The 26,565-nt window shown below is 39.9% G+C and overlaps 2 protein-coding genes across 4 annotated transcripts in view; one reads left to right on the top strand and one right to left on the bottom strand.

Annotated features, from left to right (window-relative positions):
* Positions 1-1,191: 1,191 nt before the first annotated feature.
* Positions 1,192-18,466, bottom strand: NABP2 (nucleic acid binding protein 2). The gene is made up of 8 exons (XM_070740574.1): positions 18,336-18,466; positions 17,894-17,988; positions 15,783-15,887; positions 14,536-14,674; positions 13,081-13,152; positions 10,061-10,142; positions 5,689-5,752; positions 1,192-3,960 (listed from the first exon to the last, which is right to left on the bottom strand). Exons 3-8 carry the CDS (start codon positions 15,859-15,861, stop codon positions 3,764-3,766), a joined length of 633 nt encoding a protein of 210 aa, XP_070596675.1. The 5' UTR covers positions 15,862-15,887; positions 17,894-17,988; positions 18,336-18,466; the 3' UTR covers positions 1,192-3,763.
* Positions 18,467-26,054: 7,588 nt separating this feature from the next.
* RNF41 (ring finger protein 41) overlaps positions 26,055-26,565 on the top strand; it is a 29,107-nt gene continuing 28,596 nt past the window's right edge. Inside the window, exon 1 of one of the 3 annotated variants that reach the window (XM_070740577.1) lies at positions 26,055-26,200. The gene's annotated coding sequence lies outside the window, so the exon portion shown is untranslated. Of the gene's footprint in view, positions 26,361-26,565 lie in introns of all 3 variants that reach the window. The other 2 variants (XM_070740575.1, XM_070740576.1) reach the window with 2 other exon arrangements.

Consider the following 26,565-nt stretch of genomic DNA (forward strand, 5'->3'; position numbering starts at 1 on the left):
TATGAGAACTGTATATTTGCCAATAGCCAATTTGAGTAGAGGCTAAAAAAAATATTGCCTTGATTTGTATATTTTAAAATTATTTTAGAAACTTAGTTTTAATAAAGTTTATTCAGCTGGTTATTCCAGTTATGAAGGGGTGAATATTTTACATATAAATCACAATGATTAAATTCATAGCACTTTTCTGCAGATAAGGGAATATACTCTTCATTTTCTTTTTACAGGAATGGGCACACAGGACAATATCCCAGTACAGTATTAAATTCCACAGTAACTGTTGAAACCCTAAAATTTTCCATATTTTTACAACTTGCTTTTTCTTCTAACTCAGAAGAAAAATGGGGAGGTACTCCAGTATTAACTTACCAAAAATTACACTGCCACTCTCCCAATTTCAAAGTTCAGTAATTTTCATTTACTGCAGTAGTAATAATCTTACATTTATATTTAATTACTTTTCCAATAACCAAATCATGGCTTTTCTGCAGACCACTTGCACAGTATATGTTCATCTGAAAAGGAACCACCAATCTGGTATTTCAAACCTTAAGAGGAAGATAATTTTGGCAAAATGGCATCAGTAGAGTCCCTTCAGATGAGACGAGAACTGAGATATTATCTATTTCCCAATGTTTCCATTCTTTCCATGATACCAAGGGAGTTACCCACAAAAAAAATAAAGGGAACACTCAAATAACACATCCTAGATCTGAATGAATGAAATATTCTCACTGAATACTTTGTTCTGTACAAAGTTCAATGTGCACAACAGCATGTGAAATTGATTGTCAATCAGTGTTGCTTCCTAAGTGGTCAGTTTGATTTCACAGAAGTTTGATTTACTTGGAGTTATATTGTGTTATTTAAGTGTTCCCTTTATTTTTTTGAGCAGTGTATGTGTGTGTGTGTATGCATGTGTGTGTGTGTGTGTGTGTGTATATACAGTATATATATGTATGTATGTATGTATGTATGTATGTATGTATGTATGTATGTATATGTGTATATATATATGTGTGTGTGTGTGTGTGTGTATGTATATCCTCAGAGAGGGGCGGCATACAAGTCTAATAAATAATAATAAATTGTGTGTGTGTGTGTGTGTGTGTGTGTCTTTGGCTTATAAGTATTAAGCCCTCCTCTAATCCATAGTTTCATCTCATTAAGCATTTGTACTTCAAGGAGATGTTCAAAGGATAAGGTTAAAATTTATTCCCCAAATATGCATAGATGTTATCATTCATTTAGTACATTCAATAACCATACCACACTACCGTAAACAATGAAGTTCCCTTAAGAATTAATTCAAGCCATTATTTTGGAATGGGCAACAATGGAAAAGAGCAAAAAGGTGGGGCAGGATCCAAACAACAATATAACAAAGCATTTCAAAACAAATGTTTCAGTAGCTGCATTCATTCATAATTGCAAGCAAAAAGTAAGACATTTCTTTTGATGTTTTATTGGCATTTAAATGGTTGTAACTTTGGCAACAGTTTTAGGGCAAAGACCCCCCTCCTCCTTTTAAAATATTTAGATCTGTTTGTGATGAAGGCTGATGTTCATTCTTCAAATAAGTGAGAGTAAGACAATATATAGCTTCCTGAAAGCTGTGCAGAATTTTGGCTTAGGATAACCCCTTACGTTTTTTAATTACGCATATGGGGATATTAAATTAAAACATACATGACAAATGCTCCATAACACTTTTACATGTCAGAACATTCTTACTGGTTTCTTTTTTCTAGTTTGTATAGGTATTCTTCAGGGGTCCCCAAATTTAGCAACTTTAATACTTGTGGACTTTAACTCCCAGAATGGAGTTGAAGTTCACTAGTCTTAAAAATTGCCAAGTTTGAAGGCCTCTGGTCATCCAGTTCAAAAATAAACAGACACGATCTTTCACCTGACTGTCTACATGAAGACCCAAAGTAGGAGCATTGACTGTAGTCAGGAAGCTCACTCTGTACAGCCTCTGATATAGTTTCCTGCTTGAGCAGGAGGTTGGACTAGACGACCTCCAAGATCCCTTCCAAACCTTTTCTACATTCTACTGGAATGTAAAAAAATTCAGTATCTCCGCACAACAATCAATGTTTGTTAATAGTGGCGAATATCTGTATCTGAATAATTAATGTTTAGGAACCATTAACTTTCATAACAAAAGCTAGAATGTTTAAACAAAGATTAATTTCTTGTTAGTTTTGCTGTACTCTTACCATGTTGTTCTCAAAAACCTCCCTGAAGTTTGCTGTAAATTATAGTGTCACTTTTGGGGAAATAGCTGTAGTGCTTAGAATTTACAGCACCTCCCTGAGAGGTTTATAACGTCAGCATATTGCTTCCAACAATCTGGGTCCTCATTTTACCCACCTTGGAAGGATGGAAGGCTGAGTCAACCTTAAGACCATCAGGATCGAACTCCAGACTGTGAGCAGAGCTAGCTTGCAATACTGAATTCTGACCACTGTGTTATCAGGGCTTTTGAACATGACAAGGCTGCTATTGGCTAGTCCTAAGGTTGTTTGGGAAAGCATGGCATCAGTTCTCGTTGACCAACTGCACTTCCTTGAGAAGTTATGAATCATATTCATTCCAATTCATAGGTTAAAAAGAGTAAGTAAAGAGCTTTAAGTACAGACCTATATGCAAAAATTCATGCCCAACTCACAGGAGCTTACTCTCTGGAAAGATAATGGACAGGAACAAAATATAGTGATACCTCATCTTACAAACGCCTCATTATACAAACTTTTCAAGATACAAAGCCGGGGTTTAAGATTTGTTTGCCTCTTCTTACAAACTATTTTCATCTTACAAACCCACCGCCGCCACTGGGATGCCCCGCCTCCGGACTTCCGTTGCCAGCAAAGCACCCGTTTTTGCACTGCTGGGATTCCCCTGAGGCTCCCCTCCATGGGAAACCCCACCTCTGGACTTCCGTGTTTTTGTGATGCTGCAGGGGAATCCCAGCAGGGGAATCCCAGCAGCACAAAAACGGGCACTTCGCTGGCAACAGAAGTCCGGTGGTGGGGTTTCCCAGCGGGGGGAGCCTCAGTGAAATCGCAGCATCGCAAAAACACAGAAGTCCAGAGGTGGGGTTTCGAGGACTTCGGTGTTTTTGCGATGCTGCGCTTTCACTGATGTTCCCTCCGCTGGGAAACCCTACCTCCGGACTTCCGTTGCCAGCGAAGCGCTCGTTTTTGCGATGCTGGGATTCCTCTGCAGCATCGCAAAAACACAGAAGTCCGGAGGTGGGGTTTCCCATGGAGGGGAGCCTCAGGAGAATCCCAGCAGTGCAAAAACGGGTGCATGGGGTGAATTTTGGGCTTGCACGCATTAATCGCTTTTCCATTGATTCCTATGGGAAACATTGTTTCGTCTTACAAACTTTTCACCTTAAGAACCTCGTCCTGGAACCAATTAAGTTTGTAAGACAAGGTATCACTGTACTATCAGGTAAACAGATGGCAGGTCAATTGTTATTGATTTCCAGCAAAAAACAAGTGCAACTTACAATATTTGAGGATTCCTAGAAGGCAAGTTGAGCCTTTCAGTAGAAACACTGAAGACTGTTATCTCTCACCCAATCACAACACTCCGTGTTAAAAATATATTTCAGTGGTTAAACGTTACCGTTGTTCCCATAGTCTCTACTTCAGCCTAGTGTATCCATGACTTCTCCTCAGCAGCAGCTGTTTTGCCTCAGAAGGAGGCACAAAGTAGTATTGCCAAAACCTTCCTGAACCTACAGCCCCTGCTATCTTTTGCTACTTCTCCGTGTCTCTTTGCCATTGCTGACCGGGTTTGAGGAGGACCCTAGGTTTGATGAGCTTCCACCTTGATGGTTGGGTTGACTCCTAGTGATGCGACTGGTGGTAGGATGGGTTGAGATGCTGGGTTGGTGCAGAGCACCACTAGAGGGGATCAACCCATTGCCATTCTGGTTCTCTGCAGCTGAAGCCAAATAATAAATAAAAATAAATAAATAACATAAAGGAACATAGAACGGTGTATGAGTGAAACAAGATCAACGAAGCTACAAAAAGCCCTTATGAGGCCCTACATGGCATTGGGCCAGATTACTTGTCGGACCGCTTCTACCGCACGAATCCCAGCAACCGGTGAGGTCCCAGTGTAGACTGTGCTAGTGAAAGACTGACTTCTCTGATACTAAATCCTAGATCAGTGATGGCAAAGCTTTTTTTCCTTGGGTGCCAAAAGAGCATGTGCGCGTGCTGTCGTGCATGCACGAGTGCCCACACCCATAATTCAATGACTGGGGAGGGCGGAAACAGCTTCCCCTGCCCTCCCCCCGGGAGGCCCTCTGGTGGACGGAAACAGTCCATTTCCCAACTTCTGGTGGACCCAGTAAGCAAGCTAGCTTTCTTTCTTTCTTTCTTTCTTTCTTTCTTTCTTTCTTTCTTTCTTTCTTTCTTTCTTCGATTTTTATGCCACCCTTCTCCTTAGACTCAGGGTGGCATACAACATGTTAGCAATAGCACTTTCTAACAGAGCCAGCCTATTGCCCCCACAATCCGGGTCCTCATTTTACCCACCTTGGAAGGATGGAAGGCTGAGCCAACCTTGAGCCGGTGATGAGATTTGAACCGGTGACCTACAGATCTACAGTCAGCTTCAGTGGCCTGCAGTACAGCACTCTACCTGCTGCGCCACCCCAGCTCTAAGCTTGTGTTTCACCCTCCCCAGGCTTCAAAGGAGGGTAAAAACACCCTCCCTCCATCCCACCCAGAGGCTCTCTGGAAGCCAAAAATGCCCTCCCAGAGCCTCTGTGCAAGCCAAAAATCAGTTGGCCGGCACACACATGAACGTTGGAGCTGAGCTGGAGCAACGGCTTACATGCCAGCAGATATGGCTCCACGGGCCACCTGTGGCACCCGTGCCATAGGTTCGCCATCACTGTCCTAGATGCTGGGAGAATTCATGGGGCCTCCTGATGTACGGCTTGTTGACCATACAAAGCACTTAATGTTATTCCTGTGTAACATTGTCATAAATCATGGTTTATGAACCACAGTATCTAAATTAATAAAGGTAGTCCTTGACTTAAAACCATTCATTTAGTGACAGTTCAAAGTTACAACGGAACTAAAAAAAAAAGTAATTTATGAACATTTTCACATTTACGATTGTTACAGCATCCTCAAGGTCACACAATCAAAATTTGTGTGCATGACCACTGGCATGGATTTATGACAGTTGCATTGCTCCAGGATAATGTGATCACTATAATTTTCCCAGCTGGTTTCTGACAAGCAAAGTCAATGGGGGAAGCCAGATTTGCTTAACGCCTGCATGATTCACTTAACAACAGTCACAAAAAGGGTCGTAAAATGGGACATAGCTCACTTAACTGCATTGCTTAGCAACCAAAATCTTGGACTCAGTTATGATTGTAAGTCAAGGACAACCTGTCTGTAACATTAAGCTAAAACCAAATAAATCATAATTAACATGTGTGCAAACCATTCAAAATGAATGAGCGGAAGGAACAAAAGGTCCCAGTTTATGATATAATATTATATTAAACCTAGCTACATGTTTATGCGCTAGCTAGCCAATAAATTAGCCCATCCTATTTATAAATCTATAAATCAGATTGTCAGAATTTCAAGAAGGCAAGATCAGACTACTTGCTCAGTAGCTTAGATCCAGGTGTATTACCTGTTGATGTAGAAGGTCCTGATGTATTTTGAGAGGCTGTAGGCGCTGCATTGTCATTCGGTGTCTATAAGACAGAAATCAAGACAACTATTTTAATCCATGCAGGAATTCTAGATTTAAAAGATCCTGGGCTTAGAGGACAGGGAGGAAACCAATCCAACTGTTGACCCAGAATTTCTAAATATGGGTTCAGAATGGGTGAAGAAGAACAGGCAGCATAAAGTATGTTGTTGTTGCTAGCTGTAGAAGTCGTGTTCAACCCATCACGGCTCCATGGACAACATTCCTCCTGGAAACTGTTGTGGTTAGCTCTGGCCCAGCTCCTGCCCCAAGGACTGTGGATGTGGGGGAGACATCCACATGCTGCAGGCCTGTTTTGCCCCCACCCCCCCGTGGAATCTGCTGATGAAGGCTCCTCTGACGAAGAAGACATGAGTGACAGGGAGGAGGAGAGTGTGGCAGACAGCTCAGAAGGAGATCAATTATCTAGATCCTCCTTGGATTCAGAACAAGAGTTAATGATACAGCCACGCATGCGGAGAGCGATGCATAGGCAACAACAACTGAGAGATTATTATCAAAGAAAATGAGGCCACCTGTGGTTGGGTGGGGCTGTGGTAATTAGTGAGGCTGCTATAAATAGCAGTCTGTGGGTTTGGCCATTGTGGAGGATTATCTGATCTTTGTGTTTCGGGCCTGCTTTACTGACTTTGACTTTTTGTTTGCTGATTTTTCCCCGCTTTGAAACTAAACCACAGCAAAGTGTGTTTCACTTTGTGAAAGAAGAAGGACTGTGAATTGCCTCACAGCTGCAAGCTAAGTATCACAGAACTGATAAGGGACTTGTACAAATTACCAGTTTGTTTGGAGACGAGTGCTCTTTGCTATACCAAAATAGGGCTTGGTTTAAGTGAATTTTCATTATAAAGAACATTGTTTTGAATTTTCAAATGTGTGTGTGTCTGAAATTTGTACTTGTGAATTTTTGGGAGGATTCTACCAGAGAGCCCGACAGAACAGAAACATTCCTGGAAAATATTACTGAGATATGAGTCTAGCCAACTAGCCAGTAAATTTGCTCCCTTTTAAATTCCTACTCTGTTGAGTTAGATCCATTTGGGCATCCAATATATTTACCAAATCCATATCCTGAGATTTTGTATTATTATTTACTAGATACAATTCTCATATTTTCTCAAGAAACCCAAGGCTGTAAATATGGGGATTTTGTTCCTACAACACAATGAGGCATGTTTGGCTGAGACGTATATAAGTCCATCTGCTGAGTCTAAATGACTGAGGATGGACTTCAATCCAGGTTCTCTCAGTGCAATCCAATGCATTAACCATTACACCACTCTTTTAAAAATCATACAGGAGAACTCCCTTCTGCTTATCCTTTCACATTTCATCAAAGTGGCTCTTAAACATGCAAGGACTCTCTCAGCTTACAAATCCAAAAAGTTTATTATCCCTCTTTGTTTAAAAGGAAAGCCAGGGTAGGCTACCCAGCTTCGGGTGCCCAAGAGTAGGGTCAATTTCTTCAATGTGACTGGTGTAATTAGATAACTGAAGCCGTGACTCTTTTTAAGGGTTACCGCATGTATTGCTTGCACATAAAAGGAGTGGGACTTGCAACCCTTGCTTGACATATGAGATCCATGACACCTTCCGCAGTCATTTCTCTAGGTCCGTGATGGCAAACCTATGGCACGCAAGATTGGAGGGACGCAAGATGTTTGTTTGTTTGTTTCATTCATTCATTCATTCATTCATTCATTCATTCATTCATTCATTCATTCATTCATTCATTCATTCATTGGATTTGTATGCCGCCCCTCTCGTCAGACTCCGGCGGCTAACAACAGTAATAAAACAGCATATAATAATAATCCAATACTAAAAACAGTTAAAAACCCATTATTCTAAAAACCAAACATACATACACATATACCATGCATAAAATTGTACAGGCCTAGGGGATAGAGTATCTCAATTCCCCCATGCCTGGTGGCAGAGGTGGGTTTTAAGGAGCTTACGAAAGGCAAGGAGGGTGGGAGCAATTCTAATCTCTGGGGGGAGTTGGTTCCAGAAGGCCGGGGCCGCCACAGAGAAGGCTCTTCCCCTGGGTCCCGCCAAGCGACATTGTTTAGTTGATGGGACCTGGAGAAGACCCACTGTGTGGGACCTAACTGGTCGCTGGGATTCGTGCAGCAGAGATAATCTGCCTGTTGCCCTAGGTTAACTCCAGCGTGTATATTTTATTTATTAGATTTGTATGCCGCCCCTCTCCGTAGACTCAGGGCGGCTAGCCAGCTGATTTCAGGCCTTGGGGGGTTATGTCCTTTGGTTTCAGGGAAGCCCCAGAATGCAAAAAACTGCCCAACAGGCAAACCGGAGGTTCAGAAAAACGGACTTCCGGTTTGCCCGTTGTGCTGTTGTTTGCACTTCAGAGGCTTTAGGGAAGCTTCCTGATCCTGAAGCCTCGGAATGTGAAAAACAGCACAACAGACCCAGATTGTTGGAAGCAATATGCTGACCTTATAAACCTCTCAGGGAGGTGCTGTAAATTCTAAACACTATTGCTATAGCACAACAGGCAAATCGGAAGTCCGTTTTTCTGAACTTCCGGTTTGCCTGTTGGGCAGTTTTTTCACTGTACCAGGCTTCATTGAGGCTTGTGCGCACTATGGTGACAGGGGGCATTGTGTGCATGCTTGTGGGGGAGGAAATGGGTGTGGGCTTACTAGCACACAAACACACACACACACACATATCCTTCTGGCACGCAAACCCAAAAAGGTTCACCACCATTGCTCTAGACCAGGGGTAGGCAAAGTTGGCTCTTCTATGACTTGTGGACTTCAACTCCCAGAATTCCTGAGCCAATCATGCTAGCTCAGGAATTCTGGGAATTGAAGTTCACATGTCATAGAAGAGCCAACTTTGCCTATCCCTGCTCTGGGTGATCTGAATCTACAGATCTTGGTTGAGAGTAGCAGAGGGTGAAGCCCAAAACATCGGGCTCACTTGTCCTGCATTAGATTGTGTAATTAGGTTGTATACACTCCCTCAGTTGAGATTGACTTCTGAGAACTTTATGGAGGCAACCATATTCTTTATCTGTCACTATCAACAAAACTAAAGAGGTCTTTCTCATTCCTGTTTCAAGAATGGGTCCCCCCCCCATATTTTTTCAATTTCCTGACTCAATCAATATTTCCAATAGTGGTTGTTGGAATCCTATCCATGTAATAAGCAAGTCTCCTTTATTTTAGCTTCTGAGTCCAAGTTGGGCCAATGCTGCCACCTGCTGAAACTTTCTCTTGATAGACACATGCAAAACTCGGCTTCTACAAAATCTAAAAACAAGCACTGGATTTTAAAGCAAAAAAATGCAACAGGAGTTGGTTATCACAGGATTCTGCTTCAGCAAAAATAAGTGGCAAGAAAAGTACCACTTATCATGTGATTAGGCAAGAAATGGATTCTTAGGCACATAAAATCCATTATTGAAGATTTATTTCCCACCTCAACACCAGCTCAGACAAAGATCCTTGCGTTTTTCTTAATTTCCATGTTTTTCTGTGTGTGTGTGTGTGTATGTGTGTACACATTTTTGTGTTTAGAAGCAATCGATTATTCTACGTATCATTCATCCCAGGGACCGGTTAAATCCCACAGAGTCGGCCTTCTCAAGGTCCCATTACCCAAGCAATGTCGCCTGGTGGGGCCTAGGGGAAGGGCCTTCTCTGTGGCAGCTCCAATCCTTTGGAACCAACTCCCCGCTGGAGATTCACACTGCCTCCACCCTTCTGGCCTTTCGAAAGGTTTTAAAAACACACCTTTGCTGGCAAGCCTGGGGCCATTGAACGTTGACATTCTGCTCTGGCCGATAGGATGATTGTGCCTGGGATGAGTTAGGATGTATGGATTGAATGTGGGGATTTTAGGATATGGGTTTTATGGTTGGGATTTGTAATTTTTGCATTGATTTTATCCTGTAAGCCACCCTGAGTCCACTGGAGTAGGGTAGCCTAGAAATTTAAATAAACATAGTAACATAGAAGATTGACAGCAGAAAAAGACCTCATGGTCCATCTTCTGCCCTTATACTATTTCTTGTATTCTATTTTACGATGGATTTGTGCTTATCCCAGGCATGTTTAAATTCAGTTACTGTGGATTTACCAACCATGTCTGCTGGAAGTTTATTCCAAGCATCTACTACTCTTTCAGTAAAATAATATTTTCTCAATAAACAAACAAACCGTTAAGTTTAAAAGTTTATGTCCAACCTACACTATCTTTGAGTCATATAAGTCACTAACTGAGAATAACCAAACTAAGGCAATTCTTATACAGTACTTACATTTTTGTTTTGTGACTGCTGGGCAACATAGTCAGGATTTGGCTCACTGAAATTTGGCACTTCTGAATAAATCATACAAAACCTAGAGAGCAGAAGATGCAACTGTTATTCAACTGATGATCCCCCGCCCCCCTTTGTTCCTTTTAATTCCCTCTCTTCAATAGTGCATACTGCCATGTCGTGATGAAACCACAATATATATGTCCTACAGCGGCTTATAGCTTGTATTAAAAAAAACCCCCGAGTCTTACTATCAAAGTGACTTGAGAAAAAAAGAAAAAAAATAGTTAGACAGAAGAAGAGAAACAAAATGAGACACCACTGAAATTATAACTGGGATGGAAATCCATCTGGTACCTTAAGGGTTATTGCTAAGCTTCCTTTGAAGATAAGCTGAAGACTGCTGCCCCTACCCTGTACGCTGTTGCTAGAACATCCTTCTTCTCTCCTCTGGTGCAGCAAGAAGCAAAAAAATCCTGAACTACCTTTAATTTTTCTCTGGCAAGTACAAACTTTTAAAAGCTCTGCTCTTCCAAACAATGCACTTTTCAAGGGAGGTGGATGGAAAGAATAAAGGTAGGAAAATATTAACTCAAACTGTTGAAATTAAAATTTGACCAGCCAACAATGGCAAGCCAACTATGAATCTGGTGCTAATGTTCATATTGTTAATACATGAAAGAGATCTAAAGGAAGATACTAACAGCAAGGCAAGATTATTCATAGTGAGCTCCTGTTGAAGATCAAAGGAAGCCGGGAGTGGGTGGGTAGGTCTGTCTCAGACATCAGCTAGGAAGTGCTTTCTTTGACCTTCTACCGTGTTTTCCTGAAAATAAGACCCTGTCTTACATTTAATATATTTAATAAGCACTTGGCCTTATTGCCACGCATTCAAAAGCCTGATTGGGCTTATTATCAGGGGATGTCTTATTTTGGAAGAAACAGGGTAGTACTTGGACAAACTTACTTTATTTGGGCATATAAAATTAAATTCATGGTTAGTGGAATAAATATAAGATCATTCTATCACTAAAACTGAGCACTGTGAAGTACTGTATGTATGTATGTATGTATGTATGTATGTATGTATGTATGTATGTATGTATGTATTTATTTATTTATTTATTTATTTGATTTATATGCTGCCTCTCTCTGAGGACAAAGTAGCCTTTGAGATGTTCAGAGATCCAATTTTAAAGGGGGAGAGATCAAGTGAATTAAGAGGGTGCGCACGGCATCTGCTGGCAGTTCCTTAAATCAAACACATCTTTTCAAGAGATGTGAGGCAGCATCTGTACAATCCCAGAAAAAGATGCAGCTTCTCCATGAAATTGAAATTTTATTAAATGAAAGAGCCAGTTTGGTCTATTGGTTAAGGCAGCAAGGTAGAAACTGGAAGACTTATGTATTCTAGTTCTGCTTTGGGCATTAAAGCTGGCTGAGGGACTTTGGGCCGGTCACTCTCTGTCAGCCCAAACCATCTTGTAGGATTGTTGTGGGGAAATATGAGGAAGGCATGTTAGATATGTTTGCCACCTTAATTATTTATAAAGATAATAAAGGCAGGATTAAAATAAAATAAATTTTCAAGAGGAGTTAAATTATCACCCCTATGCATTCGGAATTACCTTTTCCTCTTTGACCAGCACATACTTGGAACTAAGGAGATATTTCCTGACAGAACAATTAATCAATGGAACAACTTGTCTCCAGAAGTTGTGAATGCTCCAATACTGGAAGTGATGTAGGATTTCCTGCCTAAGCAGGGGGATGGACTATAAAGCCCTTCATGGCATCGGACCAGAATATCTCCGGGACCGCCTTCTGCCACACAAATCCCAGCGACCAGTTAGGTCCCACAGAGTTGGCCTTCTCCGGGTCCCGTCGACTAAACAATGTCGTCTGGCGGGACATAGGGGAAGAGCCTTCTCTGTGGTGGCCCTGACCCTCTGGAACCAGCTCCCCCCAGAGATCAGAATTGCCCCCACTCTCCTCGCCTTTCATAAGCTCCTTAAAACCCACCTCTGTTGTCAGGCATGGGGGAATTGAGATATTCCTTCCCCCCTTGGCCTATACAATTTATGCATGGTATGTTTGTGTGTATGCTTGGTTTTTAATAAGGGTTTTTTAAAAATTATTTTAAATATTAGATTTGTCATATGCTGTTTTATTATTGTTGTTAGCTGCCCCGAGTCTATGGAGAGGGGCGTCATACAAATCTAGTAAGTAAGTAAGTAAGTAAGTAAGTAAGTAAGTAAGTAAGTAAGTAAGTAAGTAAGTAAGTAAGTAAGTAAGTAAGTAAATAAATAAATAAATAAATAAATAAATAAATAAATAAATAAATAAATAAATAAATAAAAGACCTCCAAGATCCCTCCCAATTCTGTTATTCTGTTCTGTACTTAATATTATTCCTTGTCCTTTTCACTCCATTTTTCTTACAGGGCAAGTCTTTTTAGCCTAAGGATAGTGAACCCCTATAGCTCGATAAACTGATCTAAGAATAGTTAATACATGGCAATACGTAAGCAGTTTAATAAAAATCATCATAACAAATCTTTATCAGCACAAATAACTGTAATAATTCAGTGTGAGATTTCTCAATGAAATATTACTGGGAAAACTAGAGGTTCACTGTAAGGCAAAACATAAAATGTATCTCAGTACAAAGTGAAATGTAAATTAAATATAGCACAGGGTGGAGACATTTATCCTAAGGAATTAAAAAGTGGTGGCATGATATTCAGAGCTGTGAATCAAGCTGTGATTTCCTAATGACAGATGGATTGTTAAATGTAACGAGAAATATGGCAATGTGTTACCAATACCTTTATTATTATTATTTATTGGATTTGTATGCTGCCCCTCTCCGCAGACTTCCATAGTTTCAGATACTTTACGTCCCCTAGGGCAGAACTATTCTTTAGCAAAAATCTGTATTTGCACAACATTGGGGAAAAAATCCACCTAACCATCCCCTAATCGTACGAAGAGCCATAGAAATAAACTGTGAGCCTTACTCTCCTACTTTCTGCAGATCTCCTCCACGTCCAGTGTACAGTGTCAAGCAGCCTTTGAAAATTGACGAGTACCTGATAAAGAAACACTCATGATTAAAAAGCAATACAAGGTTCCTTGGTTTGCTCAAAAATAAATCTGTCTTTTTGGTGCATCGCATGAAACTCTACCTGTATACTATCTGTACAGTGCTTGTTTGTCCCTCACTGAAATAAACCAACCTTCCACACAAAAAATGGCAATGGTACAAGAAAGGAAATTACATGTTCTTAAATCTCATTGAAACCAGTGACACTTTGAATTCAACAGATTAATTTCAACAGAGTACCCTTGAATACATAAAACGTACTTCCGAGGAGCCATGTATGGGATCGTGCTTTTAAGTTTTCTAGATTTGGTCCAATTATTGGAAATGAACAAAAATGTTTAGTTAGTTGGGATGACTGCAGAGTATGACAAACTTATTAGTGTGTTGGGTGTCTGCTAGCATGTTAATTCATACTTGTAGAGAACATCAAGAAAGGTCAGAGCAATCTTATAGAGTGCTCTGCTTGTATACAGGTAGTTCTTGTTTAGTGACTGTCTCATTTAGCAATTGTTCAGTGTTATAACAGTGATGAAAATTTTTACAACCAATGCCCACATTCTCAACACTTGTAAGTCTCTAAACCAGAGGTAATCGGAAGTAAAATCATAAGATCACAGCAATGGTTTCATTTAGCAACTGCTTCTCTTAACAACCAAGTTGCCAGTCCCAACTGCAGTAATTAAAAATGGACTACCTGCATACACCATTTTTAATAAGAAGATCCATGTGTTCTGTGTTTGGTTAACTAATATTTACTGAATAAGCAAAATTGGATGGGTTCAAATTACATACTGAGCCATAAATCATGATTTATAAACCACAATAGCTGGGTTCAACTCCACATACTAAGTCAAAATTAAGCTAACTAAATTATGACCAAGGACAATGCATAAACTAAGCTAAAATCTGCCTTTGTGTAAATAAGAGGAAAACAAACCTTAAAAACAACATGTATATTTGCAGAAGAAAATATATACAAGTCTAAGGATTAGGTTAAACTTTGCAGATTAGACTGATCCCAAGAATTATACACAGTTGTTAAATTAGGGTTGATGAAAGCTCATCCTGCTGGAGCTAAAACATCTGGTAGCCCAAGACTGCATGGCCAATGATGAAGATTGTTGGAAGATAACAGTTCAGCAACATCTAGAAGTCTCAGATTCTGCCCCCCACTCCATTAAACTTTCCTAACAAAATACAGTATAGAAAGGTGGTAAGATAACTTATTTGTATGAAGTAATTGAGCACATTCCGCAAAGCAGCCAAGTCATATTTGCTGCTCCCTTGATGGAGGGTTCAGCCACAGTTTCAAAAACAACTCTTCCCTCAGCTTCTCCCAAGCTGTTCCTCTTGGAGGAATCCCCCATACCCTTTGGTGAGTCGGATGATATCGCCAGGCTGGATTAGATTTCCAACATCATCCCAAACAGAGATGTTTATGCTGCCTGTTTTGTCAGCTACTTTACAGGTCCGTACTTCATGACCATCCTTTGTCTTGGTCACCCGGCCTAGTGATAGAACAAGAACCACAATTCAAGACAATTGCAAGGATTTGTTATCATGAGTGAAGGAGAGGTTTTTATCTGTCACTGCTTCACTCCAAATACATCTCACCTTCACCTGCATATTCCTTTAAGCCCAGAAGTTTAAACACTGAGCTTCTCTCTCTCTCTCTGTTTGTGTATGTGTGTAACACTGGAAGCAAATTGTTTAGATTATCTAAAAAATTGCTCTCCTTGCTGAGAATTCAACCTGCTTCTCATCATAGAAATGTCTTTATGATCAGCAGTAATAATTATACCATACAAGTAGTCCTTCTTTAACAAGAATAATTGGAGCCAGGATTTCCATCACTAACTGATGTGGTCATCAATGGAACCTCACTACTCTATTGCTAGCAACAGCAATTTTGGCATTCCTTGTAGCTGTTCTTAAGCAAATCCTGTTGTAAGTTTGAACAGTCACTGAATGAATGATCATTAAACAAGACCTGTATTACTTTCCCCCTCATATAAGACTGCAGTTTTAAACCCACTTAGGTGTACTGTAAGTATATATTATGATGTAATTTATATTAATCTTTGTAAAGTATTTTTTAAACTTACAAGCCAATAGGTACTACAAATTGTTTGGAGTACAAAGGGGAAAGTCAGAAATTAAATATGATGTATATTATTCTTAAGGATGTTGTTTTTTCTTCTTCTTTAGCATTATAAATAATACTTTAATGGAGATTTTGGCATTAAGCTCAAAAATATATACTGCTTTGTATCATGAAAATAGTTCAATGTGCTTTTTTTGGTATGTTTTATTTTTCACTAAAATTATTTTGAGCATTATCTGTCCATTTATATAAAATATTTTTTTTAAATACAATTTTGTTTTAAATGAACTTTTTAAAAAGTCTGGCCAATAATCAACATTTTTTTGGAATAAGACAGCAGTTAGTTAAACAATGAGGAAAAGGAAATTATTACAAAGCAATTACAAAAAAAGGCAGTAAAATATTTTATCCAGAATTTAAGCAAATAATAAGCATGTAGCTTGGTCTCCCAATTGCTTATACTGTATAGTGATTTTAAAAAGCAAACCTATGTTCTCTTCCATGTGACTTACCTGTTTCCAGCACAATGAATATAAGATTTAGATTTTTCATGCCTGGTTTAATATCTTTCACCAAAGTTTCTGTTGTCATGTTAAGTGGCTTCTGATTTCCAATACCTGGCAAATAATTTTAAGTTGTCTTATATTCATAGATAGAACAAATAAGAAAATGCTGATTATACTAGATAATTGTTCTATTTTAATCTCTAAGATATTACTTATGCACTCTTCTACTGATATAAAAACACAGCCCATGCCTAAAAATGCAAGATTATAAAGACATAGATATACATGATGTGTAAATTAAATTTATTCCTCCCATTACCATTCTTTCTGCTGCTAAAATTACTTGCAAGAAGTTAATGCAATTTGTGCCCAATGCCAAGGGGGAAAGTGAACAAGACTCAGTTTTAAACAAAAATATGCTTCTAAAGCACAGTAATGTGCAGATACACCTGTACATTTAGAAGCATCTTTCTGTTTAAAAGTTGTTCACTTTCTCTCTTGAATAATTGACATATTAGCCTATGATGTTTAAAAACAAATAATGTAAAATATTGTTCTGCAAGTGCCTTGTGATTCCAAATAAATTTTGGTCACAGAAGCTTTTCCAGTTTGTCAGAATCACAAGAGTCTAAACTCTGGTATTGGCAAAATAGTATCAACTTCTTGCAAGAAATTGTAGAAGAAGGAAGAAGGTAGGGTTTAAAATCAACCCTATATTTTAACATACAAGGGTTGGATTTAAGTAGCATGGTAAGACATAATTTGATTTTCTTTTCTTAGTATGTTGTGTGAATCCAATCAACTGTGGTTTGGTAAGCAAATTAATGGCTCAATATATAAACCCAACCAATATTATCCAAACCAGCTACCTATTTTGGAAAATAATCTTTGAAAAATCCAAAATAAAAACAAGAGCAACAAGGAGTTAAAGTACATATGCAAGAAATCAATTTCTACAATACAGTATTTGTCTATCAAGAAACAAGCAGAATACTGTATTACTGAAAATGTCTGCAGGAATATGGGCTTCATTCTGTATATCACCAGGCACACACATCTTCTATCCCAAGCACATCTTGATTTGCAAGATCATAAAACACACATCTATACATTTATGACCAACTTCCTTGACAGGGATTTCAAATGCGAATATTTTACCTACAACATAAGCTACACAGAAAACCACTATAGTTTTAATCAACTCACCACAAAAGACAGTATAAGGGCTTTCACTGATTACCACCTTAAAATACGTACATAAAATCACATTTTTAAAAATAGATTTCTTGTTTCCCTATTGCTAACAGGGCAGAAGCTTTGGGACACTCCTTGGAAAATTATAAAGAAAATTAGTCTCTCCAGTACACTCTTGAGTGTAATTAATCCAAGTATCTAAAAGGATGGCTATAATATATACCAGTGTTTTTCAACCAGTGTGCCGTGGCACAATAGTGTGCCGCGAGACATGGTCAGGTGTGCCATGAAGCTCAGAGAGAAAGAAAGCAAGAGAGAGAGAAAGCAAGAGAGAAAGAAAGCAAGAGAGAGAGAGAAAGAGAGAGAGAGAAAGAAAACAAGAGAGAGAGAAAGAAAGCAAGAGAGAGAGAGAACAAGAGAAAGAGAGAGAGAAAGAGAGAGAGAAAGAGAGAGAAAGAGAGGGAGAGAAGGAGAGAGAAAGACATAGAGGGAGGTAGTGAGGGAGAGAGAAAGAGAGAAAAAAAGAAAGGAAGGAAGAGAAAGAAAGAGGGATGGAGAGAGAGAGAAAGAAAGAGGAAGGGAGAGAAAGAGGGAGGGAGAAAGAAATAGAGTGAAGGGGAGGAAGAGGGAGAGAGAGAGAATTTTTTTGTCCAAACTTTTTACACCCACCCACCCACCCACCCCCGCTCAATGTGCCCCAGGGTTTCGTAAATGTAAAAAATGTGCCGTGGCTCAAAAAAGGTTGAAAATCACTGATATATACCTCCTCTCTCCATATCCACTCCCAAATTTCATCCATGTTTAACCTGCTGTTGCTGATTTTTTTTCTTTTCAAATGATGAGCTCATTTTGGTACTTTACAAAAGCTAATAATGCAGTTTTATCAGATTTTAGCTCCTGTTAATCACTGTTACAATACCTACTTTGAACAAAATGTAATAATTTTTCAGCACATGTAGAAAGCCAGTTTCAAGGGAGGTTATGCAGCATCCTTGATCTGGTCAGAGCTTTCCTTCCACTGTGAAAAAGAAAAACAAATCAAGTACTTTCCATTGTTTCTTAGGGAATCGTGTATCCTTCTCCTGATCAAATTACATCTTCTAGCACTTTGTGGGGTTTTTTGCTATGGGATTCGTCTCCGCATGAAGCAGGTGCTATTGCTTTTAAATAAAATGCTTGTATTGCAATAGTACAATTAAATGAAACATAGTTTAAAAGTTCAATGGAACAACTTAGTCAATATGCTAGTGAGCAGGGAGGTTCCTACTGAACATGGATTCTGCTGGCCCTGCAACATGTCCATATGCTTTTGTGCTTTATGCCCAAAGCAAGAAACAGCCGGCCGAAATCGCATAGTCTTCTTACCTGTAATCTCAGGGCGATTAATTGCATCTTGCATAAAAGAAAGTCCCCATCACCACTTTTTCAGTGAAACAAGCCAGATGAACGTCCACTTGCAGACATTCCAGGAAGTATCCTGCAGCGTCCAGGCCATCCAATCACAGCACGAGACAGTCCTCCGACATGTAGGAATGTTCCAATCTTCCAGCCAATTGCAAGCTGATCGAGCATTAAAGTGACAGTACCAAAAAACTGTAGACCTTGTGGTGGTGGTGGGGAGATCGGCAATTGTTTATGGTAGCAAAAATAGAGCCCGGAGCAGCTTTTTCACATTTTATTGCAAGGCAGAGACTTTCGTCAAATGCAGCTGGCTTTATCAGATGCGCGGAGTAGCTTAACTACTGTAAGATTTAAATAGGTACCGTAAGTAGAGATGAAGGAGGGAGAGTAAGACTATGGACGCACAGATGAAAGTTGCATGGGAACAAATTACAAATTGTTTATCGATGAACAGTTTGAATGTCTTAAAAAAAAACCTATTGTGTTGGTTTAAGATCTTCTGAAATAGCCTGAAATGTACTGATGGCGATATAAGCTATCTCAATTTTGGACTGCCAACAACTGATCACAAGCAGTATTTTCTACCCTGAAAAACAATTTACAATTACTGTATTTTATTTATGATCTATTTGCAATAAATCTTGATGTTCAAGAACTTAACTAGTGGACTCAAGTCATGCAATATTTCAATCAGTTTTGAAGTTAGTACATCACTGAACGTCTTTCCTTTTGGGTTTCATTTAAATATGGGCACAAGCTGGATTTTAAAAAAATAGAAACAAACAGTACAATTAATAGGCATCTTTATAACACCCCGCAGAATATCCCTAATTTATTGAATGCACTTTCTGTTAAAGGTTAGATTTAGATTGATATGTATTTTCTATTGTTCATAGTTATAGTTTTTGCATTTAATAAAAATATGCATACATTTGCCTATTTTCACTTTAATAAGATTGTCTGTGAACTGATGTGACATGATTTTTTAAAGGGCTGGGAGATTTTAGCTATACAGTATTCTAATTACTGAGATCTGTCTGACTGAAGGGGAAGAGTCTCCTTCATGGAGATCTATCCAGGGAGGTATTTTATTCTGCATCATTTGCAGCCCCTGGGCAGGATTGGCATACTGTGGCAATCGTTTGCGAGGAGATCTTAACTGTTGTGGAGTGCCATTCTGCAGGTGGTCTGTTGTTGTTACATTCCATACTGAAGGAATAATTGTGGCTTTCCTCAGCCTCTTACTAGTAGGTGATTTCAACCTCCTTTCCATGGGATCTGAGACAGCTTGGGAATTCATAACCAAACATTCACTGTGTAGTAATTTGTCAATTATACAGTTTTGGGAAACTTTTCCATCAATCTATTCTCACGGACAGCTCACTTCCTTATTATTTACTAAATTTGTACGGCACCTGACTCAGTAGTGAAATCCAATATTTTTTACTACAGGTTCTGTGGGTGTGGCTTGGTGGGTGTAGCATGGGAAGGATACTGCAAAATCTACATTCCCACCCCACTCCAGGGGGAAGGATATTGCAAAATCTACATTCCCACCCATCTCTGGGGCCAGCCAGAGGTGATATTTGACAGTTCTCCGAACTACTCAAAATTTCCACTACTAGTCCTGCAAACTACTCAAAATTTCCACTACTAGTCCTCCAAACTACTCAAAATTTCTGCTACTGGTTCTCCAGAACATGTCAGAACCTGCTAGATTTCACCCCTGACTCCCAGCAAATGTGGGCAGTTTACAAATTGTTAAAAAAACATCAAGACTAGAAAACTAGAGCAAAAATGGTAAAGATAACAAGTTTAGGTTGGAACAATGAGAAAGAAAAAAAGAAGGCTTTAATTATGTTTGCCAAAGGCCTGGGCAAAGAACCAGGTTTTCAGGTCCCTTCAAAACACTAATCAGGTGGAGAAGGCCAACTTATGCAGGGAGGAGGGACCTAGTAAAAGTATTTGCCCCAAACCAGTGATGGGCTACCAAAATGTTTACTCCCACACTGTGGCTGGGCGTGGCTTATGCATTGGATGCTCTGGTCAGAATACCAATCTATTTCAATTTTCTGAAGTGCCCAAGATGTTAATGTGCAGTTGATTGACTTAATCTTTAATGTATTCAACTTTCCCATTGTAATTCTGCCTTTGTAGCTTCGGATTTTCTTTTCCTGCATGACATCAGCAGCTAGGTATTAGAGATTTTTTTCAAATTTAGCTGCATCATAAACAACATGAGTACACTACTCTAAAAGATCCTCCACTCTTCCACAATAGCATGTTGGATACTATTCCTCTAGAAAGCACATCATCTTATTTTATAAATCTTTGTCTTATCTATCCATGCGATTTTCTTGCTATAATACAGAAATGGTTTAGTAGTGCTTACTACCACACAGCATGAAATTACTGTATTTTTTTCGGAGTATAAAACTCACTTTTACCCCCCAAAAGAGGGTAAAAATGCCGGTGTGTCTTATACACCGAGCCATTTTTGGTGTCCCGAAGCCCTACCCCCATGCCAATTTTTGCAAAATATGGGCCACTTTTTCGCAAAAAGTAGGTGTGCAGAAGGTTTGGGAAGCCTGCAGAGTGTTCCTGAGGGCTGATGCAAGGGAAAAACACCCCAAGGTTTGTGAAAAATAGGCTGTTTTTTTTAAAAAAAAACAGGGGCCGTTTTGCTTTCCCTCAGCCCCCAGTAGCATTCTGCTCTGTTTTTCACATAAGTGAGTGAAAAATAGGTTAGAAACTCATAAGTCTTTGCGAAAAACAGGAAACGCAGAGGGTTTGGAAGGCTGCAGAAGGAGGCTTCTGGGGCCAAGGAGGCCAATTTTTTTTTTTACTTACTTACCTATTTGAAATCTTGGTGCGTCTTATACACCGGTGCATCTTATAATCCAAAAAATACGGTACTGTATATCTTTGCCGTTTTCCTTGAAATGTTCATCTGTCCTCAACATCTTCCTGTATCACTGCTGTCCAATATAGATGTCTGCTTGTTTTAGCTAAGCAGCTGGGATGACCTTAAGGCTTCAAGTGATCCTGCTGGAAGTATAAACTCTTGACATACATTCCTGGTGTTCTTCCTTCATTCCTCCAGGAAAATAAATGCCATGAGGCAGCCGAGCAGGACATGAGGGGGAGGTTAATAGTCAACATTCATATATAATACAGTACAGTATACAATGTATACTGCTAATCGGTATAATTAGAATACTGTATGTAGTATCCTTATGTTGCCATCTAGTGGCCATTCATATTTTTTACAAACTATTGTTGGAAGAAAAATCCGGTCTGGTTCCAATCCAGGAGAAAGATGCTGGAAATATGGAGGCAGGTTGCAGGAAATGAAGTCTGTTTATTCGGTAGCCAGAAACTAATGACAGCAGCATGTTTCTGGGATGGCTGAGAAAATGGGGGTTGAGAGTAGATAGATAGATAGATAGATAGATAGATAGATAGATAGATAGATAGATAGATGATAGATAGATAGATAGATAGATAGATAGATAGATAGATAGATAGATAGATAGATAGATAGATTTTTATTGGCCAAGTGTGATTGGACACACAAGGAATTTGTCTTGGTGCATATGCTCTCAGCGTACATAAAATAAAATATACATTTGTCAAGAATCATGTGGTACGACACTTAATGATTGTCATAGGGGTCAAATAAGCAATGAAGAAGCAATATTAATAAAAATCTTAGGATATAAGCAACAAGTTACAGTCATACAGTCAACATGGGAGGAAATGGGTGATAGGAATGATGAGAAAAAAAAGTAGAATAGAAGTGCAGATTTAGTAGAAAGTCTGACAGTGTTGAGGGAAATATTTGTTTAGTAGAGTGATGGTGTTCAGGGAAAAATTGTTCTTGTGTCTAGTTGTCTTGCTGTGCAGTGCTCTGTAGCGACGTTTTGAGGGTAGGTGGGCTTTTATAGCTTTTGACCTTTCTCCTTTTCTAAGAGGTCTGTAAGGAGTGTGCATAAATGCACCATTGTGCCTACCGTCCTCATCCTACTGTCCTATTGTCTTCTTTTATCATTACTTTCTATGTTGCGTTTATATAAATTACTATATTGACAAATAAATAAAGAAATAAACAAATGACAATTTGACAATTTTGTTAAGCTGCAGCCTGATTCTATAGCTGTAGAATTTTTTTCCTCTTTAATCTATATTCAATACTCCAAAATGACAAAGTGAAAATGGAATTTTAGAAATGTTTGTAAATTTATTAAAAATAAATTATTTGAATGGGTATGACTGATTTTTTAACATAACTAGGGATTTTAGATTGTTTGCTTCATTTTAATTATTGAATTTAGCTATTGTATTATGTTGTTTTTATATGTTGTAAGCCGCCCCGAGTCCTCAGACAGGCGCGGCATAGATAGATAGATAGATAGATAGATAGATAGATAGACAGACAGATAGATGATAGATAGATAGATAGATAGATAGATAGATATAGATATAGATAGATGATAGATAGATAGATAGATAGATAAAGATAGATGATAGATAGATAGATAGAGATAGAGATAGATAGATGATAGATAGATAGATGATAGATAGATAGATAGATAGAGATAGATAGATGATAGATAGATGATAGATATAGATGATAGAGATAGATAGATAGATGATAGATAGATAGATAGATAGATAGATAGAGATATAGATAGATGATAGATAGATAGATGATATAGATAGATAGATAGATAGATAGATAGATAGATAGATAGATAGATAGATAGATAAATAAATAAATGTTGGGGGGCTTTTTGGTTGAGATGCCTGATCCTTGTGAAATGTACTTTGGCCTGTGCTTGAGTGTGCCCTTTTTGAATATGGTTGTCTTACTCCCATTGTGGCTGGGAGGTGATGCCCTGTCCTTGGAGCTGGGTGGAGAATCTAGCTGTTTAGGAGTTTTTGTTTTTCTGTTTTTCATCCCATCAGTTCAGCCTTCTGTGGGAACTTTAGCTGAAGATGTTTTGTTTGTGAATGGAGCTGTCTGATTTTCTGTAAATAGATACTGAATGGAATGCTCCAGTTTTCTCGATAGATACTAGTAATTGTTGGAGAGGCTATCTGGAATGCTTTCCTGGTAGTGGAGAGAAGTGAATAATTTGATCCTAGGAAAGTCTCCTTTCTGAGAGGGGTCGGGTGCTGACTTCCTTAACTACCATACACTGGGATATAAAAGTCCAGGTGACTACTTTAGGATAGCATGAAGTTTGGTGGGGTTTTTTGTATTTATAGTGTCATCTTATGGTTATCTGAACTGTTGCAATTCAAATATGGTACAGTGCTTTCCCGAAAATAAAAGCTAACTGGAAAATAAGCCTTAGCATCATTTTTTCAGGATGCTCATAATATAAGCCCTACCCCCAAAATATGCCCCTGTTAAGATCATCAGCGAGACAGGCGGATTTAATGTACGGGTTGCAACACACGATGGATGTATTGATTTATAAAATAATATATAATTATAGTCCTTGGAGAGAGAGGTGGCATATAAATTCAATTAATAAAATAATAAATAAATAAATATAATAAATAATATTATTGGCACTAATACTTAAAATAAATTATAAAATTAATTATAATTACGTATTTGTAAATACCCAAGCAGGCATCTTTGGACAAAACGCCTACATAAAGATAAACTCGAGACCTATTGCCAAATGACCAATCATAGTATAGGCTCTACAAAGGAATGTGTGCACTTGATAACAAACAGACGTGTTTCATAATTCAATATATCATGTGTTGTAACGGACGTACTTAGTGCATTTGTGTGAAATAAACATTTTCTGAATTTTGGTATCTACAATTTTTTGTCATTTTTGTATGGATCGTCATTCTTAACTGTCAGCATTTTTGTTGCCACTCCTGTCTTATAAGTCTTCAATTAACACTTGATTTAATCCAGACATGTCAAACACCCGCTGCCTTGGAGATGGCGAGGGACCAGCCCCTGCCACCCTGGTCCAGTCCGCCGATCACCCCCCCCCCCCCGGTGAGTACACAGGAGGCAGCGAGTGTTCACGCACTGGGACGGGGCTGATGGTGTCCAGCAGCAGTCGTAGCCCACCGGCCCTGTCCTGGCCATGGGCAGGGTGGATAAAAATCAATCAGAATGATTTAATTTTTATCAAATTTATTTTAATACAATGCTTTTGGAGCTGTCACGGCACACAAACATCTGCACTGCACAAGCTATGCAGCCTCAGAGTATGCTTGCCATGGTGCTGTGGCTGCTGCCAGATGCCATCTCCACTGCGCAGTCTCCACCTGTGTATCCACTGGGGGGGGGCCTTGCCCGGCCGAGTAGGAACAGCACCCGGGTGGTTGTGGGGACAGTCCTTAGCCACCTCCAGGGTGGCCCTGCGGGCCAGATATAGGCCCATCCTGCCCACGGGCCTTGTGTTTGACAGTTGTGCATGAAATAAGAAGACATCACCTGAAAATAAGACCTAATGCGTCTTCTAGAGCAAGAAGTAATATAAGACCCAGTTTTATTTGCCAGAAAAAAATGGGTTTCTCCATTCCTGCAGTTGGTCTGCATTCAAATAGTTTTGTTTGTTTGTTTGGTTTTTTTAGTCCTATGAAACCAAGGCTTTTTTGGTCCTGTGTGAATTTGGCAAGTTCAGAGCGGCTGTATTCCAGACAGTGAAGGGCTACCAAAATTTTTACTACCACACTGTGGGTGGGGCTTATGTAGGACGCCCTGCAATTTTTTTTAACACCTTTTAGTGCAAATTGGGTGCTCTGGGGTGGAACTCCATTTTTGCTACCCCACTGCGTCCCCCCTCCCCATCCAGGCAGTAGCCCACCCCTGCTTACAGAGATCATACTTCATGGAGACACAGCACAGACTTCTGTAGCAGAATGGAGACTGGACCCGCAACCAACTCCAAGCTTAGTTCCTTTCACATGCTCAGTAGCAGTTAACTCCCATTGGCTGACTGAGTTACCACAGGACTCTTCCAGCTCATGAATAAAATGCCTGTCTTCCCTGTCAGAATAAAGAATGCTGGAAAAAACCCACCCCATTTTAGAAATCAAGGGCTACTCTAGCAAAAGCAACAGTTTGGTTTATTTTTGTATACCCAAAATCTGTTTTCTTGCCTTTGTCCAGGAATGTGGATTTGTTGTGGCCTTTAACATGGTTCTCTCTCTCTTTTTTTTTAAAACCCAGCATTACTTGAAGATCAGGTAATGTGATATCTTGGAAAGAGGGCTCATGAAGTGCCACGGTCAATTAAATTAAATTAAATTAAATGTAAATAAATAATAAATAAATTTAATTTAATTTATTTGTCAAACGTGTAGGATAGTAGTAGTTTGTATAAACATAAGTAAAAAGTAACGATAAGAGGACAGTAGGACAGGGACGGTGGGCGCAGTGCTGTGCTTATGCACGCCCCTCACAGACTTCTTAGAAATGGGGAGAGGTTCTCTGTAGACAGTCTAAGGTTCATGTTTTAGGGGTTTGGGGAAGAAACTGCATTGTGTGAATGCACCACGCGTGTTTGGAGTACTCGGGGAATCCCATCCCATCTCAAACCCTTCCCCGTAAAGGAGGCAGCAACACAATAGACAGCAAGCGAGCCTCCTGCTTCTCCTCCTCCAGCTCCGCGCTAAGACCAGAGAAGACCCATCCTCGGAGCTCTTTGTTCGCCTTAGCGCGAGGAGCAGAGCGAGCCCCGCCCGTCTGCAAGCAAAAAAGAAACCATAAAATCACCCCTTTGGCCCGGTGGCTAGAGCGGCCCGGATTCAGCCCCGCTCCAGCGTTTCCGGCTTGCCGGAGGAGGGTGGGTTCCATGTTATCCGTATGGAGGTTGGCGTGTTTCCGGTGGGGCGGTCTGGGAGGAGGAGGAGGAGGGGGATGATGGAGGGGAGAACGGCGGCGCGGTGGCCGGTGCCTAGAGCGGAGCCAAAGAGAGGTCCGTGACTGTGGCTTGGAGGCGAATGGTAAAGGAAAGGCGCTGCAGGCCTGGGCTGGCCTCCCCGAGGGAGTGGGGGGCAGCGGGAGCTCTGGGGGGTTGTTTTTTGGAGGGAAGGACGGAGCGGCTTGGCGGAGGGGCTCGAGAAGCGGACACGCCTGGCAGACGGGCAGGGAACATGCAAGGCGGCGGGTCGCTGCTGAGGGTGGCGGAGGGGCGGTGTGCGACGGACC

The sequence above is a fragment of the Erythrolamprus reginae genome, chromosome 2 (assembly GCF_031021105.1).
Source record: "Erythrolamprus reginae isolate rEryReg1 chromosome 2, rEryReg1.hap1, whole genome shotgun sequence".
Lineage (NCBI taxonomy): Eukaryota > Metazoa > Chordata > Lepidosauria > Squamata > Dipsadidae > Erythrolamprus > Erythrolamprus reginae.